The 19,573-nt window shown below is 45.5% G+C and overlaps 1 protein-coding gene across 3 annotated transcripts in view; it reads left to right on the forward strand.

Annotated features, from left to right (window-relative positions):
• FBLN5 (fibulin 5) overlaps positions 1-1,407 on the forward strand; it is an 80,646-nt gene extending 79,239 nt beyond the window's left edge. For all 3 annotated transcript variants that reach the window (XM_010350561.3, XM_074393465.1, XM_010350560.3), the window contains one exon: positions 433-1,407. In XM_010350561.3, coding sequence (XP_010348863.1) covers positions 433-594 — 162 coding nt within the window. In that variant the 3' untranslated portion in view covers positions 595-1,407. The remainder of the gene's footprint in view (positions 1-432) is intronic.
• Positions 1,408-19,573: the final 18,166 nt, after the last annotated feature.

The raw sequence follows: 19,573 nt of genomic DNA on the forward strand, positions 1-19,573 counted from the left end.
GTTCAAGGCACCAGGCTGGGTTTTAGGGGGACTCAGTGGTGAAAAGCCTGACGCCAGTACCTGTTCTTACAGAACTCATAACCTAGTGGGGACCTAGATGTCAGACGTGGATCGGGTAGACAGTGTAGACAATCACACATGGGCACAAATGATTTCCATCCTATATAAAGTAGAGGCTACAGTGGCAGAGGTCACAGAGGGACCTGCCTTATATTGGGGAGTCAGAGAGGACTCCTCTTAGGTTGAGACCTTTCAGATGAGATCTGAAGGGTTAGCAGAAAAAAGCAGGTAGAGAGTGGGCAAAGCCAGGGAAAGAGTGTGGCACCAAGGGGGTGCCAGTTTGATTGATGGGGGCAAGGGGAGCACCCTGGTGGGGCTGCAGGGCCACCATGCAGGCCTTCTCTCACTAGTATCCCCCGGTTCTGTCCACAGCAAACGGGCCCTATCAGCGCCACCCTAGTGATGACGCGCCCCATCAAAGGGCCCCGGGAAATCCAGCTGGACTTGGAAATGATCACTGTCAACACTGTCATCAACTTCAGAGGCAGCTCTGTGATCCGACTGCGGATATATGTGTCGCAGTACCCATTCTGAGCCTTGGGCGGGAGCCTCTGACGCTGCCTCTCATCAGCACCAAGGGACGGGAGAGGAGAGGAGAGGACACAACAGAGAGAATGAGAGTGAGACAGACGTTACGCATTTCCTGCTGAACGTTTCCCCGAAGAGTCAGCCCCGATGTCCTGACTCCCACCTGTACTATTGCAGACCTGTCGCCCTGAAGGACATGACACCCCCAGTTCCTATGATGCAGTTATCAAAAAGTATTATCATTGGCTCCCTGATATAAGATGGTTGGTGATTTTTCAAGGCCTTCAGTTTATTTCCACGTTTTCCAAGGAAAATGGATTAGGTTTGTGGTGGTCTATGTTCAAAGACTGTGAACAGCTTGCTGTCACCTCTTCACCTCTTCCACTCCTTCTCTCGCTGTGTTGCTGCTTTGCCAAGACCCGGGAGCTGGTGGGGAACGCTCGGAGTAGCTAGTTTGCTTTTTGCGTACACTGAGAAGGCTATGTAAACAAACGGCAGCAGGATCGAAGGGTTTTTAGAGAATGTATTTCAAAACCATGTCTGGTATTTTCAGCCATAAAAGAAGTTTGAGTTGTCCTTAAATTTGTATCACTGTTTAATCCTGTCTTGTTCATTTTGAGTATTTTGAAAAAATAAGTTGTAGAATTCCTTCCAAAGGCCTTCAGACATGTGCTATGTTCCGTTTTCCCAAACCCAGCCTCCTCTCCATTTTAGCCCAATGTTTTCTTTGAGGACCCCTTAATCTTGCTTTCTTTAGAATTTTTACCTAATTGGATTGGAAGGCAGAGGTCTCCAAACTGATTAAATATTTGAAGACAGCTTGTGTTTGGTTCATTTTGACATCATAGATGATTCAGCGTTTGGGACTCTAGTTCTGTTTAAATCTGTTTATTATACACTGGCTTAGAAAGCTCTCCAGAGAGCTAGGGCATCAGCTATGACTTGGGCAAATTGATGGGAGCAGAGGTGGTGGGGCAGAGAAATGGGAGTGGTGGGGAAGTTGGTGGCGGCGGGGGGGGGTGTCATCTTTGAGTCCTGTTTCTTCTAATTAGAAAACAACCAACAATCTTTCTCTTATGTAATTATTTCTGGTGCTCCTGCAGAACAGGAATGTGTTCAAGTTACTTTAAACCAGTGACCCTCAACCCTGGCCGCATAGAAGGATAACCAGTAGAGCTTTGGAGGAAAGATGGATTCTGTGGGACATGCCACCAGACAGTCTGATGTCACTGGGCTCAGGTAGGGCCTAGCCATCAGGATTTTTGAAAACTTGCATACATAGCCAGAATTGAGAATGCATTGTTATAAACCCTAGAAAGAGAGGTGGACCGATGGGGCTGGAGGCCTAGCTGCCTTGCCCTCAATGTCTTTTCTGCTCATTGTAGGATTCATTATCCTTTTCCTGGTCAGGGCCTCTGGATATCCTTCAAGTCTTAGAACCCTGGGCAGGGGCCAAGAGAGTCAACATTGCAAGTCACAGGAGAATACGTTGGGATGGCTGTCTTTATGTCCCATCTCGGGAATCAACCCAAGGCTTCAGAAAAAAAGCGCACTCCCTGATAGCCGGGGTGGAGTCTACAGATCCATCTGAGGTGCTCCCGTTCTACCTGTTGATGATGTAATCATTAAAGACCCACACCGTGCCTACAAGGAGCTGTGTCCTGGACCCCGAGTCTTGGTAGGCATTCCACAGATCCTTATGATATGGACAGGAGACAGGGAAATACTGGGTAGAAGAGGGTGATTCCCTGGCAAAGGCCCCACCTTCAAGCCAGGATATCCGTGGCCCTAAATGAGGACATTTTCATCCCTAAAAATTTGCCTTTTGGCCTGCCACATTCCCTGTCCTATACCCATATAAACCCTGAACCCTATGCTCCAGGTTCCAGAAACAGATGGACGATGAGGAGATGGGCAGACATGAATGGCAGAACAGTGTGGCAAAGAAGGAAAGAAGAAAAATTGGGAGGAGTTAGGCTGGAGACGATCCGAGAATTGGCCACTGAATGGCCAAACTCCAGGGGAAGATCATCTTCCCACTCCATCCCCTGTCCAGCTCCCCATCCATCCTGCTTAGAGCCACCTCCACCACTCAATAAACCCCCCACATTCATCCTTCAAGTCCATGTGTGACCTGATTCCTCCAGGATGCTGGATAAGAGCTTGGGATACGGAAAGCTGTCACACTGGCCCTCTACCCTTGCAAAAGGCCAGAGGGTCTACTAAACTGGTTAACACTTAAGCTGTCCACGGATGGCAAGGCTAAGAGACTGCACTGTAACACGTGCCTACTTGGGCTTTGGAAGTCACAGACACCCAGCCCTAGATGCTGTCATAGGGCTGGAGCCCAAAAGTGCTCACCCTGGTTCCAGCACCTGCTCATCTGCATACTCCCCTTCCCATAAGGGGTTTTAGCTTGAGGCAGCTGAACAGAGAGCCACCCCCTGTGGCACATCCTGTGAGGGGGCCAGGGAAGTCTCCTGTTTCACTTAGTAGCATCTTAGGCCTTCAGTGGAATGAAGCATGTTCCGCTCCCTGTAGCATCGAGAAGCTGCAAGTCCTCTCTCCTCACCCCATGAGCATTTCTCACACCCACACCATACACCTCACTTTGCTCTGGCTGTGGTTATCTTTTTCCCTAACTAAGCACATCTAAACCATGCCTGCTTGTGCTTCCTCAGTCAGGGTCAAGTGGTGTTAGCAATCAAAGCAGCAACAAATGGCTCAGGATGCTTTGGTTTCAAAGCTCAGAAGACAAAGGGTGATTCCCTTGGGACTCACTCAGCTCGGCACCTGAAGAGCAAAGACCAGAAGGCAGCAGTAAGCCCGAGTCTCTGCTGTGTGGGGAAGACTCAGGTGCCGGCAAGAAGTGTGGAATCAGAAACGCTGAAGGTTTACGTGAGCTCTGCCCCGAGCACCTCCGAACCACTGCCTCTAGGCTCGACAGAACACAGGGGTAAGTTTCCATGAACTTTTCAAAAAGAAGGCTGGGAAGCTTTTTGTCTTGATGATTTGAGGACCCACTGGTTTCAGAGGTGCCACATTTGGAACCAGATCCAAGTCTCTAGGCTCTGTGTTTTATTTGTTCATGTCAAAATGTGGCTTTCTGCTTCTAAGAAAAGCAGCACACAGAGGCTCATAAAAGCAGCCTCCAAGGGCTTCTTGGGCCTCAGATTGCTCTTTCAAAACATGGTCTGATGAGTTCAGTGTAAATGCATCAGAGGCATGTGGGATTCATTTACCTTAAAATACACTTGGGCCTAAAAATTAAGGGAAAAACAGTCCAGGGCAAAGTGTGTACTGCAAAGTTAAGCCCCAAGCATTTGGGAAACAGTTCCAGAGGCTCCCAGAACCCCAAATGCTACTTGCTTCACCTACCCCTTATGAATCATTAAATGTGACTTTTTGTACAAGACTGGGCATGAGCCTGCTCTTGGATCCCGGTGCTGTGCTCTGCTGTTCGGTTCCAATGGGGAGGGCTGTTTCCTGGACCCTGAGGTCTCCAGGCTCCCCATGCCTGTTCCTTGTCAGCTCTGTCCCATCCAGGAGCTGGGCTGTGAGCTTGTCAAGTGATCCCTGCTCTGTACTGCCCCATCAGTCCCTGAAGAATGAAGCATACCACAGCGGAAGGGGCACAGGATTAAGAGCAGGGACACCTGCAAAAGCTCTTGTTACCACTTCATCTTCCAACTTTCATAAGGGTGAAAACTTTCATTCAATTGCCTCTAATTCTAAAGTTTTGTGATTCCTTGAAATGTACTTTGGGGATGACAGCCAGCATTTCCATTTCACTGCAATTTCAGAGTTTTGCAGTGGTTTGCCAATCATGACACTTTCTAACTGGCACAAAATCCACCTACCTGTTGCCTCTCAGGCTTGGGTAAAATACTTAGACACTTTCTTAGGTAAGTCTTGGCCCTTGGGGTGTTATTTGCCCAGATGGTAAAAACATTTAAGTAGGTCTGATTATTTCATTTTCAGTGGTTTCAATGCATTTTTGTGGCCTGGGTGTTTACCGTAATGTGCCCAAGTTGTTCATTCTGAGCCAACATGGTCACACACAGAGAGAAAACTTGATCAAGGAGCTCTTCTCTACTCCCCTCTTGCCAGATGAAATCCTGTTTGTAAAAGGTCTTTGCCTTGAGAGGATCACATACTTTGGTTGAGAATCCACTTTGGTTAAGCCGGTTGCTGGATTCAGAGACATGAACGGCATAGACAGTCCACTGATAACACCTTCATCCATGGGTTTATGCAGCATACAAGACAAAACTGGAATATAATGTGGGAGGTGCAGTAGTAAGGTCAACAAAAATGATTTTAGTTAGATTTTTAAAATAATTAAGACATCTGTTTTATGCAAGAAAAATTCTTATGAACGTTTATAGGCATGTGTTTGAAACGTAGAATAAATTGCCTCTGCTTAGAATTATTAAATATTTTGAAAGGAAACACTAATAAATGTTAGATAAACATTTTTTTTTCTTTTTAATACAATTTGTGTTTACTTTGAATCCAATATTTTCTTCTCTGGAAAAAAAAAAGTGAGCACTTAGCAAATCTCCATTATTTTGGAATTGGCCAATACTCATAAACCACAAACAAATATACGGATTGTTCCTTGTGCTGATATTTTTGTTTTCAAATTTCTTAGTTCTGTTACTTAACAAATGGCTGATATCTTTGTCGGAATCCCTGGATATAACTAAAAGAGTTTTTTTTTGTTTTTTTTTTAAAAACAAAAAACAAAAACCAAAAACCAAGAGGCTCCCAGGCAAAGGAGTGCATAGAGGCAAGATTTATCACTTTGGTAGCTTTTGCTGGGATGAAAGCCTCCAGTTAGAATGTTTGATTTGCTAATGATTCTTAATAAGGAATCTTAGCCAGCAGCCATCAGAGAAATAAATCATTAAAGTGAGAAAATACGTGTCAACACAGGAGTGATCTATTGAATTGCCATTATTGTTGTTCTTTCAGAGGGGAACTGCATGTTGACAGGTAGTGACTTTTTCAGGAATTTGGAATAGTCTTGAAAAATAATGTAAAGATGAAGGCAGGGGGGCTGGGCGCCGTGGCTCATGCCTCTAATCCCAACACTTTGGGAGGCCGAGGCGGGCGGATCATCCGAGGTCAGGAGTTGAAGATCAGCCCGGCCAAGATGGTGAAACCCAGTCTCTACTAAAACTACAAAAATTAGCCAGGCATCGTGGTGAGTGCCTGTAATCCCAGCTACTCGGGAGGCTGAGGCAGAGAACTGCTTGAACCCAGAGGGCGGAGGTTGCAGTAAGCCAAGATCACGCTACTGCCCCCCAGCCTGGCAACAGAACGAGACTCTGTCTATTGGTGGAGAGTTCCTGGGTGTACTGCAAGAAGTTTTGGGACAATAAGGCACACCAAAAAGAAGCAGGCTGCCTCATTGGGAGTGACTGCAGGCATGGGGCGGGCCGCAGGGAGGAGAGGAAGTGGCTCCTTCCAGCAAATGCTGAGCCAAGGTGCCCCGTGCTCTTCGCACGTGATCCGCCGTGGCAGGAGGCTTCCATCCTGGGACATCGCCTCCAAGCTGTTCCTGATCTTAATTTTCACCAGATTTCCCTCAGCCCCACTCCACGCCTTAGCTGGTTTAACAAATACCAACAAGCCTGTTGATGGCTGAGGTGAAAACTAACAGGAGTGCCGAGATGGGGCTGATTCTCCTTTTTATTTTTAAGATAAAGTCTCAGGCCATCACCCAGGCTGGAGTGCAGTGGTGTGATCTCAGCTCACTGCAACCTCCACCTCCTGGGCTCAAGCGATCCTACCTGAGCCTCCCAAGTTGCTGGGACCACAGGTGGATGATTTTTTTTTTTTGTATTTTTATTAGAGATGAAGTTTCGCCATGTTGCCCAGGCTGATCTCAATCTCCTGAACTCTAGCCAGCTGCCTGCCTCAGCTTCCCAAAGTGCTGGGACTACAGGTGTGAGCCACCATGCTCAGCCTATAATTTAAATTAAGACCAACTGTTTAAAATTAGTTATAATTACAAAATTGAGTTTCTGAGTCAGATGCAATGTGTAACATATATATGTATGTATGTATGTATATATATATATATATATATGTACGCATTTTCCAAAGGCACGATGTTACTCTATCACCCAGGCTGCAGTGCAGGGGCACGATATTGGCTCACTGCAACTTATGTCTTGCAGGCTCAAGTGATTCTTTTGCCTCAGTCTCACAAGTAGCTGGGATTACAGATACCCGCCACCAGGCCTGGCTAATTTTTGTATTTTTAGTAAAGACAGCATTTCATCATGTTGGCCAGGCTGGTCTCGAACTCCTGACCTCAAGTAATCCACCCACCTTGGTCTCCCAAAGTGCTGGGATTACAGGCATCAGCCATCACACCTGGCTCTTGTTTACTTCTGCCCAAGAGCTGGTAACCCCTTTGCTCCCCTCCACTTCCTCCTCTTGTTTCTTCCTCTGCCTCTCTTCTCTCTCTTCTTTCTTTCTCTCCACTGGCCCACCTTCCCCTCCACCTGTTCTCCATTCCAAATTTGGAAGGCGGTAGTCAGAGTTAGCTCCTGTCTAGTGAAAGCAAAGCTGGGTTCAAGGGACAAACTACAAAGCTTTTTGTGCATTTTTACTTTTCTCCCTTACATTCCTCTTTTCTTCTCTCCTAAGCACACAGAAGCAGTCTCAGAACATCTTTCCCTGAGCAAAGCTGTAGCTTTTTTGTTGTTGTTGTTACTTGTCGTCTTCCTGCCCCTGCTTTAAAAAAGAAAGTATCTGTATCGACTTATGTGAACATGGCACTTCCTTGCGGCTGCTCTTCAGAGGATTCACTCTCTGGGTTCTTTCTGATTTCCAGTTTGTCTATCCTAGGATCAATTTCCTTCATTCCAAGACCCCTTGTCGGAGATCCAGGCAACCCCCCCTCATTCCCAAACATGCACTTCCAAAAATCTTTCCAGCACTCCCTTTGTCCTCTGTTCATTATGGTATCCAGTGGCTTGACACGATGCTTATGTTCTTCCTGTAATCTAGAGGAGAGAGGCTGGGAAAAACTGAGGTCTCTTTACATACAGTTTACATACAGGACAGTGCACAGTCTCCAGAGGCCAGAGTCTCTTTGCCAATCACAAAGAACCCTTAATTTGCTTTGTAAAACGTAGTCCAGCACTCTTCACAGATTCACAGATTACAGAGTTATTCTTCCAAACAATTTTCAAATACTACGTAAAGGGTTTTATGGACAGTAGCCTTGATTTGGATCAACCTGTATCTCTGCAGCCTTCACCACAGACCACTTTTTCACAGTGGAGTTGCTATTTGGCTATGGCTTAAAGGATGAGCAAGAATTCCTCAAGCATAGAAAGAGGAGAGGGGCTCTAAGAAGATCTGTGTGGTTGAAACAGAGGATACAAGGTTGTGTATATGGCAGGAAGGAAGAGAAGTTGAAGCTAGATTATTCACAGCAGTCTTCACCTAGCTGAGTTTGGACTTTATATTGCAGAGGTCAGCATTTCACAGAAGACTAGCTCATGAAGATGCTATTCAATGCCCCAAGATCAAGGAGCTCACTTGTTTAATAAGTTGGGGAATTTGAATGCGGAATCCCCTTTTTAAAGTCACAGTTGATTTCAGAAAATTGAAGGCTCTGAGAAGTTCTTCAATGAAAAAGAAGCCTGTTTAATTTTGTATAAAGGTTAATCAAACTTTTTTTTTTTTGGCAAGGAAATGATTTCCCCCCTCCCCCAGCCCCCCATAACAACTATTAACATCTCCAGAAACAATTTTCCTTGGAGTCTGGAATTGCCGCTGTCTGCTATGGGAAACTGTGGTGAGATTTTTATTTTGTTTTGATTTTTAATTAGGAAAGACACATCATCTTGTTTTTCACTTTGGAAATGGTGTATGGAGGGAGGGGAGATGAGAGTTAAGAAAAATAATTGCAGTCATTCATATAAGAGACATTATTTCTAAAGTGATCTTTATAAAAAAGCAAGGCTGACTAGGGCCTTACTTAGAACAGATTCCCTCTGCCCACAGGTTAAGATTCAAACTCCTGGCAAGCTGTGGTGGCTCATGCCTGTAATCCCAGCACGTTGGGAAGCCGAGGCGGGTTGATCACAGGGTTCGGAGTTCAAGACCAGCCTGGCCAACATGGTGAAACCCTCTTCTCTACTGAAAATACAAAAATTATCTGGGCATGGTGGTGGGCACCTGTAATCCCAGCTAGTTGGGAGGCTGAGGCAGGAGAATCACTTGAACCTGGGAGGCGGAGGCTGCAGTAAGCCAAGACTGCGCCACTGCACTCGAGCCTGGGTGACAGAGCAAGACTCCAGCTCAAAAAAAAAAAAAAAAAAAAAAGATTCAAACTCCCAAATAGGGTTGACAACACCTTCTGTGATCTGGTTTCTGCCTGCTGCTCCAGTTCCAGCTCCTACCACTTACCCCTCCTTTAGAACAAATTCTCAAAGAAACAAACGCATCCCTGACAAACTGGAATGGCTTATGTGCTCCCTCCAGCTGTTGCCATCTGAGCACTTCTCATTGGCTGGAATGCGGTTCTTCTGTTTGTCCACTTGGCAAATGCCTATTCATCTTTCAACAGAGATCAGCCTCTCTAGGAACTTCCCAGAGCCATTTTTGACCTCTGTGGTCTGTGCAATCCACCACGCCCCCACACCTGTGTAGAGGGAATCACTCCTTCTGTATTCCAGTGCCCCTGCGGCGTAGTTTCCACCTGGCATTCTAAAATGCAAACTCCAGCACGACACTGTGTGTTGTTGTAATGTAGACTTACAGCCTAGCACAGTGCCTGGCCCACAGTAAGTGGTCAGTGTCATTTGAGTAAAATGTGATGATGGGAATTGATGAGAAAATGCAGAGAAGGGGAATGCTTCAAGAGAAATGGAATGGGCAGAATCAGTAGGTCTTGGTGATTGATTGGGAGATTGGTTGATTGGAGGCTTAGGGAACCAAGAGACACCCTGAAGTGAGCTAAAGACCTTAGAAGAAGGAGTTTCGGTAGAGGGGAAAGGTGCATGTCATTTTAAGTTTGCCTCTTCTTTTTTTTTTTTTTTTTTTATCTTTTATGTTTTGTTAAGGTAAGATTTACATACAGTTAAATGCATAGTTTTTGTTTGTTTGTTTGTTTTTTAGACAGAGTCTCACTGCATTGCCAGGCACCAGGCTGGAGTGCAGTGGTGCGATCTTGGCTCACTGCAACCTCCACCTCCCGGGTTCAAGCAATTCTCCTGCCTCAGCCTCCCAAGTAGCTGGGACTACAGGTTTGCACCACCACACCCAGCTAATTTTTGTATTTTTGGTAGAGACGGGGTTTCACCATGTTGGCCAGGATGGTCTCGATCTCTTGACCTCATGATCTGCCTGCCTTGGCCTCCCAAAGTGCTGGGATTACAGGCATGAGCCACTGTGCCTGGCCAAATGCATAGATCTTAATTACACAGTTAGACAAATAAAACATGCTGACTTGAAGATGGCCGTAAGACATTTAGGTGAAGGTATTGTGAAGATGGCCAGCAGTATGTATCAAAGCAGAGTCTGGTGCTAGAGACTGCACTCCAGGGTCCTTGTGGGATGTGATGTAGGTACAGATGAGGCAGCCCCCTTCAGTGAGAAGCTCCAGATATCCCAGTATCCCAAGGCAGCTCCAGATACTGGGATATCTGGAGCTCTCTCACTAATCACCAGGATGTTTTCATCTTCCTTTGGCTGTTCTCTCCTTTTGTTTTGGCTGGGCTGGGCTTCTCTTTTGTTGTTTGGGCTGTGAAAGGATTAGAAACTATACTGGAGAGTAGAAGGGAAATGGAATGGGATGGCCACAATTAATTGGGAACATGTGTGGAGGACCCACTCTTTGCTCTACATGACTGTGCTTATGAAAGCAGCGTTTCTTCATCCACTCACAGGGAGTCAGTCCATCACTTCCTGAGTGAGTGACAAAGCTCCTATCCCTGGTGACTGGCCACCACACACAACAGATGAGGAAAGAATTCTAAGATAAACAAAAATGACTCATAGCCTAATATGAAAACTGAAACATGTATTAACCAAGCTATCTCTGCATCCTAAAGCAGCAGAGTCCTTTGCTAATGAACTCATTAGGCAGATAAATGTTCTCATTTGGAGGTTAGTATTCATTTCTCCCCAAAGTATACTGCATTTAATTAAATGTACAGGAAAAATTCTCTTGGCCAGAGGAGTTATGGTGATGTGACAGGAAGATCCCTGTCTGGAAGTCTAGACATCTTTGGTTCTTTGTCCAATTTTCTCTGCTATGTGACCTAGGGCAAGTCCTCTGGCCTCTCTGAGCCTCAGATCTTTCTTTTGTAACCTGCAGAAGATGTTGATGTCAACCCTGAATCCTGTATTTACTCAACTTCTCAACAAATATTCTTGGCTGGGAGTGATGGCCCATGCCTGTAAGCTCAGCACTTTGGGAGGTTGAGACAGGTGGATTGCCTGAGGCCAGGGGTTTGGGACCAGCCTAGGAAACATGGTGAAACCCCATCTTTACCATAAAAAAAAAAGAAGAGGAAGAAAGGAAAAATCAGCCAAGCATAACGCTGCATACCTATGGTTCCAGCTACTCAAGAGGTTGAAGTGGGAGGATTGCTTGAACCCGGGAAGTTGAGGCTGCAGCGAGCCATGATTACACCAGTGCATTCCAGCCTGGGCGACAGAGCAATACCCTATCTTGAAAAAACAAACAACAACAACAACAAAACTCCCACATATTCTTCAAGCTTCTACTCTGTTCTGGGCACTGAGCTGGCTAAATATCCCTGTTTGAACAATTTTGTGCTCTGGCCCCTGGCCAAACAGCCATCACTTCCAATTCAAAAGCATGGGTCTGTTTTTTATGTCAAAGTTGGAAAAGTGGGCTGGGTACCACTCTGGTTCTTTATAGGAATTTTGTTCTGGCTCAGACGACTGGACATCATAGTGCCAATCCGATGCCAACAGTGGAAGGAATGCTGGAGTTGGAGTTGAATAGACCTGGATTTGGGTCTGCCACTTACTAGTTTGTGACCTGGACTAATTTACAGAGGTTTTTTGACTCTCGCTTTTCTCATCTGTTAAGGGGGGATGATAATACCTCCTCCACTTGTTCTGAGAAATAAGACGATGTGTGTGGGGGTGCTTGGTGCTTTTCTTCCTATTGTCCGAGCAAGCAGCAGGTGCCCCTACATCTTTCTTCACTTCAAACGTTCCAAATACCCAAGCCATTCACCAAAGCCATGACTCAGTTTATTTTATTTATTTATTTATTTATTATTTATTTGTTTATTTATTTTGAGACAGAGTCTTACACTGTTGCCCAGGCTGTAGTGCAGTGGCGTGATCTCGGCTCACTGCAATCTCCACGTCCTGGGTTCAAGCAATTCTCCTGCCTCAGCCTCCCGAGCAGCTGGGGCTACAGGCATGCGCCACCATGCCCAGCTAATATTTTTGTATTTTTACTAGAGATAGGGTTTCACCACGTTGGCCAGGATGGTCTTGATCTGCTGACCTTGTGATCCACCTGCCTCAGCCTCCCAAAGTGATGGGATTACAGGCGTGAGCCACCGCACCCGGCTGCCAAGACTCAATTTATAAATGGTTCCAGGGACTTGGAGGACTAAAGCGGCCCCATTTTGACATTCCCTCAGCACTTTCCTCTCATTGCATTTCAGAGAGATTCAACATTAGGCCCATTTCCTGGTCACTCTCTGCAAACTGGGGATGGAGTTTCCAGCAATATTTTCACTCTGACAATAATACACTATGGGTGTACCAGGGAGGTTTTTTTTTTTAATTTTTTTTTTATTTTTTGTGACAGAGTCTTACTCTTTTGCCTAGGCTGGAGTGCAGTGGCGCAATCTCGGCTCACTGCAACTTTTCCTGTCTCAGCCTCATGAGTAGCTGGCTGCTACAGGTGCGCGCCACCACACCCGGCTAATTTTTGTATTTTTAATAGAGACGGGGTTTCACCATGTTGGCCAGGCTGGTCTCAAACTCCTGACCTCATGATCCGCCCACCTCAGCCTCCCAAAGTGCTGGGATTATAGGCCTGAGCCACTGTGCCCGGCCAGGGAGGTAATTTTAATTATATTTTATTGAGAATGCCTCCAGAAAAGTATAGAATTATAGTCCACGACAACTGAAAGGATCTAGAAATTCTGTCATGAGGTCAACTGCCTTTACATTAAGGACTCTGAGGCTGGAGTGGGGATTGACCAGCCCCAGGGAACAATGGGAGTGACCGGCAGATTGGCAGATGCGTCTCTTGCTGGATGTACCTCTTGGTCTAGCGCTCTTTCTCATAAACCACAGGATCGTTCCAGTCCTAGACGATTTTAACTACTTGCATCTCAAGTGATCTGTAAACAACTGGCTTAATTCCCAGGGCTCTCCTTGCCTTTTTGTGTTGAAGGACTTTCCCTAATTTAGATCATTTCTATGACCTTTCAAGATAAGGTAAACTCTGGCGGCTGTAGGGACAGCAAAAACCACAAAGAGGCCGGGGCATGTGGCCACTCAAATGAGAGCTCAGATAGAATAAGCATCACTGGAAAAGAATGGAGAGACTCCAGAGGCCTTGGTGGAAAATGGACTGCTGCCTCCTCAGTCTAAAGATCTGTGATGCAGAGAGGGTTCCACGTGGCACTCTGGCCTTTGACATTAATTAGGGTCATGAACCAACAGCCACAAGATAGACAGCTCTGGGGATGGGGGTGGGGGGGGCAATTGTTGGTGACATCACATGACATGTTCCATGCACAGCTCTCCCTCCTCCCTATCTTCCCTTTTTCTTCCCTAAACTTACCTTTTTTTTTTTTTTTTTGAGACAAGGTCTCCCTCTGTCACCTAGGCTGGAGTACAGTGGCACAATCTCAGTTCACTACGACTTCTGCCTCCTGGGTTCAAGCTATTCTCTCACCTTGGCCTCCTGAGTAGCTGGGTCTATAGGTGTGTGCCACCATGCCAGCTAATTTCTGTTTTTTTTTTAGTGAACACAGGGCTTTACCATGTTGGCCAGGCTGGTCTCGAACTCCTGACATTAAATGATCCTCCCACCTCAGCCTCCTGAAATGCTGGGATTTTAGGGATGAACCAGCACGCCCGGCCCCTAAACTTATCTTGAATACTTTTTATATGCCAGGTTCTGTGCTAGAGCCTTAACCCTGACCCCAGAGAGCTGGTGCTTTTTTCCTCCCTGGTCTCTCTTCGAAAACTCATCTGTCTTTTGTGCTCATCGCTCCACCTTTTGTCCTTCCTTCTGCTTCATCCTTTTTTCTCCTCTCTCATGTGTCTTTGTTTTATCTGTAACCCAGAAGTCAGCTGTGGTTTCCTGGCCTTTCAGATCTAGATGATACTGCTTTGAACTTACTCCATGCCCTGTGGAATTCCAAAGTCTTCCCACACAACTAAAAACTCCCATGGGAAGTGGAGAGGGGCTTTATTTTCATGGTCACTTCTGACTCCAACTTCGGCACTTCCCTTGAATTTGTTTGGTTCACAGGCCATTTTTACCATGACCTCAACTCCCCTCACCCCCCACCATCCAGTAGTTCCTTACCAGTTGCCCCTGACATGAGATTCTGCCTCTTACTCGATTTCCATAAAAACAAAAATAAACAACACTGTAGTGAGTTTTGAATAGCGTCCTCCTGAAAATAAATGCCCACGTGGAACATCAAAAGGTGACCTCATTTGGAAATAGGATCCTTGCACATGTAATTAGTCAAGTTAAAATGAGGTCATGCTGGAAGACGGTGCGCTCTAAATCCAATGACTGATGTCCTTATAAGAGGACACACGAAGGCACACGGAGAAGAGGCGGCCGTGCAAAGATGGAAGCAGAGTTGGAATCTTCAGGTTCTAAGCTAAGGAACTCCCGGGAATTACGTGACCAAGCCAGGAAGAGGCAAGGAAGGATTCTCTCCTACAGCCTCTGGAAGGAGTTTGGCCTGAGGACACCTTGATTTTGGACTTCTGGCCTCCTGAACTGTGAGAGAACAAACGTCTGTTGTGTTAAGCCACTCAGTTTGTGGTACATCTTACAGCAGCCCTAGAAATGAGTACATTCCATTTGCCTTTGGGCGTGTAGGCAAATTTCCTGAGGATTTGGGAGTGGAGGGTGGGACAGAGGTGAACGTGCTCTTCAGTTCTCCATCCCTGCTGTTCCACTGGTTTCCACTTCAGCCAGCCATCCTGCCTTTTCCCTGCTCAACTTCCTTCTTCATCTCCTCCGTCTTCATAGTCCCCAAACTCCAAATTCATCTTCCTCTATTATGCAGAGCTCCAACTCTCAAACTCAGCTCTCAGCCCACTCTTCGGGTCAGAACCCTCCAGATCCTCAGTTGCACGAAAATTACATTGCAAGAAATGGCAGCCTCCTCTCAGAAGGGAGAGGTGGATTTAAAAAGCTATTCCTGTCCCTCTTTGGGCAGGACTGGCTTCTTCTCTATTTCCTGTTCTTCAGTCTAGCAGAGGCAACGGGTGGGCTGAGCCAGGCTTTACTCTCCCTTACTCCTCAGAATATTCAGGGTATGGATTGTGGAAGTCAAGAGGGACCTGTCCATCTGTCAGTCAGTCTAGACTGATCTGACTGTCCCCTGTGTCTGGATGCTTCCCTGGGCACTTCAAGGAGTTGCTAAAGAAATACAAGAGGTTGTCCCTCCCTTGAGGAACAGTCCGAAGACAATCCTTAGTCTTTCTTCTTTAAAAAGCTTTGTTTAGGCTGGCGCAGTGGCTCATGCCTATAATCCCAGCACTTTGGGAGACCGAGGCAGGCAGATCACAAGGTCAAGAGATCGAGACCATCCTGGCCAACATGGTGAAACCCTGTCTCTACTAAAAGTATGAAAAAAAAAAGCTGGGCGTGGGGTCTTGTGCCTGTAGTGCCAGCTACTCAGGAGACTGAGGCAGGAGGATGGATTGAACCCAGGAGGTGGAGGTTGCAGTGAGCCAAGATTGCACCACTGCACTCCAGCCTGGTGACCAAGCGGGGCTCCATCTCGAAAAACAAAACAAAAACAACAACAACAAAAAAGCTTTGTTCAGTTTGGTCTTTGGAATCTTCACATAGGAATCTCTTACGTTCTACCGCCTCCTCCCCCTTCCCCTCTCCCTCCACCTCCTCCTCCCCTCCCCCATCCTCCTTTTCCTCCTCTTACGTGCAGAGCTTTTAAAAGTTCTGTCACTTATGATTTTATTTTATTTCTTAGGCTTGTACATTTCTAAGACCCATGGGTAAGTATTTTTCCTTCCAATTTCTATAGGAAATAAGGAAAATCAAGCCCAGGGTAAAGTAAGTTGCCCAAAATTATCTGTGTTGAAGTCCCAGAACTTGTCCTAAACCCTAGGCCAGCACCCTTCCCACAAACCCCACGGCTTTCTTACACTGGTCAGAAGCTGTGCCTCTAGCCTGGAAAAAAACTGTTTCACTTAGATCAGCCATCTTCCTGTTAGAGCTAGAGCTGAAGCTTGGTTCCACTTCAAAACCATGCTGTTTTGAGAACAGATTTCTAACCTAATTTTGAATTTAAGTTTATAAATCAGTTTTTAAAACTCTGTATTTTGACTCTGGATTCAGAGACATATTCTTACTAGGTTACACGAATGTTTTGAAACTCAGTCCTTACTTTTTTTTTAATTCAATAAAAGTTTGCACAAACAATGCATCCCACAGGAGAAGCTTATGCCAGATCCCAGATGTTTAACACGTTTGCTTCAGATATTAAGAGTTCATGGCCTCTTGTGCTTGTTAAACCAAAAAATGTAAGCCCATAGAAATGATTTTTAATAACTAGGAGTGCTGCGAGGTCAAGCTGAATTCTGGGCAACTGCAGCACTTCAGTAACTTTTTGATCACAGATTGTGTGTGTGTGTGTGTGTGTGTGTGTGTGTGTGTGTGTAGTTAAAAAAAAAAATCCAAGCTGATAATTCAATGAAGGGCAGCATGAACTCTTACTTTTGACTCAATTGCACTTTAATTGATACATGGAAAAGTGTTCAAAAAGTTCCCTTTCTAATGATGACATCGGCTATCTAGTTTGTAATCACTTACCTGTGTCTGCCATGCAATGAACAACCATCTACTATTGCGTCATGGGGTTCAGAATGCCATTATCACAGTGAACATCTACCTCGACTGACTGTGCCAATTATTATGCTGTGCATATGTTATATCATTTAACCCCATACCCGGCCACCTTCCTCTGTCACCTTGATTATAGGCAGAATCAGTTACCTGGCCCCTCTGCCTTCACCGCTGCCCCTGTCCCTTGCAGTCTATTTTCAACCCAACAGTTGGAGTGATCTGTACAAACGTGAAATCAGTTCATGTCATTCCCCAACTCCAAACTCTCCAGTGGCTTCTCAGCTATTTAGAGTAGCAGCAAATGTTTAGTAACAGCCATGCCATCTCCTTTCCCCCAAGCCCCACCCCATGCTCTTCCGGCCTCTCTTCCTACCCTTCTCTCTCGCTTTCTCTTGCTCCAGTGGCCCTGGGCCCTCTCACCATTCCTCAAACTTGTCATGTAACTTTCTGGACTTGGTATGGTTCAATGGTCAAGCAAAGGTCAAAGCACACACATTAGATTACATCTATCGAGGTAGGAAAGTGGGAGATACTTTGTTTTAAACAAGTTAGTGATCTATTGGTGAGGTTAACAAAATTCAAAAATTCATGATAATCTATTCTTTCACAGTAATCTTTGCAGTAGGAGATGTGATCAAAGACAGGTTTCCTGATTGAAAAACTTAAGGCTAGGGAGGCAGAGCAACTTTTTTTTTTTTTTTTGAGATGGGGTTTCGCTCTTGTTGCCCAGACTGAAGTGCAATGGTGCAATCTCGGCTCACCACAACCTCTGCCTCCCAGGTTCAAGTGATTCTCCTGCCTCAGCCTCCTGAGTAGCTGGGACTACAGGCATGCACCACCATGCCTGGCTAATTTCTTTCTTTCTTTCTTTTTTGTTGTATTTTTAGTAAAGACAGGGTTTCTCTACGTTGGTCAGGCTGGTCTCAAACTCCCAACCTCAGGTGATCTGCCCACATTGGCCTCCCAAAGTGCTGGGATTACAGGCAAGAGCCACTGCACCCGGCTGCATTTTTATTCCAATAGAATATGCCTATTGCTGGGAGACCATCTGTTTTCACCTACTGTACAATGTTAAGGGTTGTGAAATTTACATTATGGGAATCTAGTACCTGTGATTTACTTATTGAACCATTGAATGAGCAATGATACTTGAAAACTAAGGCTATTTTGAATAGTTAAAAATGAATCATTTTGGGAAATATACTTCAAATAATTCAGAAAATAGTTTTTAAAGCACTAAACCTTTAAATATCTTTAGTCATTATGATGGATGTTAAAAATAAGGTATGGACCACTTTTGGTCTTAGTAGCCAGACTCCACTATGTATAGAGTTTTACTTCATGATGATTCAGGACAAACATTGGTGGCTTAACATAGTGTGGAGGTCTGTTGCCCATACACTCAATGGCACCAGGCTAGTGCGCTTCTTGGTTCCGCATGTCGTCTTTGTATAATTTTACATGGCCATTTGGGAAGAGAAAAAGAAGTTATAAATAAGCAATTTTCAGCCTGAGAATTTATGGGAGCCTCAGCCATTGTGATATCTCAAAGGGACAGGTAAGGTCAGGTGCTAATTATAAGTGAAAGAGCCTTAAGTGATTTTTAAAGCCTCCTTCTTCGTTCTGATGCTACCGCAACAGCATGCAACAGCTCTAGAGCATTGGCCATTTACAGAACTTGGGACCAGAGACACCTTGACACATTTACAGGTATTGATCGACTTACGACCTACGCAACTTAACGACCATTCGACTTTACGACTGCAATGGCTAGCCACGACTGCTCTGCATCTGGCAGCGCAAATATTGCCCAGCTGGGTGTAGGACAGTGCGGACCAGCTTCCAGCAGCACTACCATCTCTACGTGTACCTTTTCAACTGTACATATAGCCTACTCAACTTATGATCAAATCGTGTTACGACCGTTCCGCGGTCCCGACCGTGGTTGTAAGTTGAGCACTAGCTGTATTTAGACGAAACAGAGCAGACAAAGAAAGGTTGGAGGGGTACTGTCCACAAATCCCACTCACTTTACAGCTTGTTATGTGAAGCTCCGTTCATGACACTGAAATTGTCATTCAGCCCAAGACCAACATAACTTGACAATGTGAATATTTATACACACCCTGTATTATTGGAAAGTGGTCTTCATGATATAATTAGCATTTAAATAGTGCTTTAGAGCAGTGGTCCCCAATATTTTTGCACTGGGACCAGTTTCATGGAAGGCCGTTTTTCTATGGACTAGGGGTGAGGGGTGGTTTTGGGATGATTCAAGCACATTACATTTATTGTGCACTTTTATTTCTATTTTTATTACATTGTAATATATGAAGAAATAATTATACATCTCACCATAATGTAGAATCAGTGGGGGCCCTGAGCTTGTTTTCCTGTAACTAGATGGTCCTTCCTGGGGGTGTTGGGAGACAGTAATAGATCATCAGGCATTAGATTTTTTTTTTCCAAGATGGAGTCTTGCTCTGTCACCCAGGCTGGAGTGCAGTGGTACAATATCACCTCACTGCAACCTCTGTCTCCAGAATTCAAGCAATTCTCTTGTTTGCCACTCCTGAGTAGCTGGGATTACAGGCGCATGCCACCACACCTAGCTAATTTTTGTATTTTTAGTAGAGACGGGGTTTCACCATGTTGCCCAGGCTGGTCTTGAACTCCTGACCTCATGATCCGCCCACCTTGGCCTCGCAAAATGGTGGGATTGCAGGCGTGAGCCACTGTGCCTGTTCAGGCATTAGGTTCTCATAAGGAGCACGAAACCTAAATCCCTCATGTGCATAGTTTACAATAGGGTTTGTGCTCCTATGAGAATCTAATGCTGCCGCTGATCTCACAGGACGCAGTGCTCAGGTGGTAACATGAGTGATGGGG

Source organism: Saimiri boliviensis, chromosome 2 (assembly GCF_048565385.1).
Source record: "Saimiri boliviensis isolate mSaiBol1 chromosome 2, mSaiBol1.pri, whole genome shotgun sequence".
Taxonomy (NCBI): Eukaryota; Metazoa; Chordata; class Mammalia; order Primates; family Cebidae; genus Saimiri; species Saimiri boliviensis.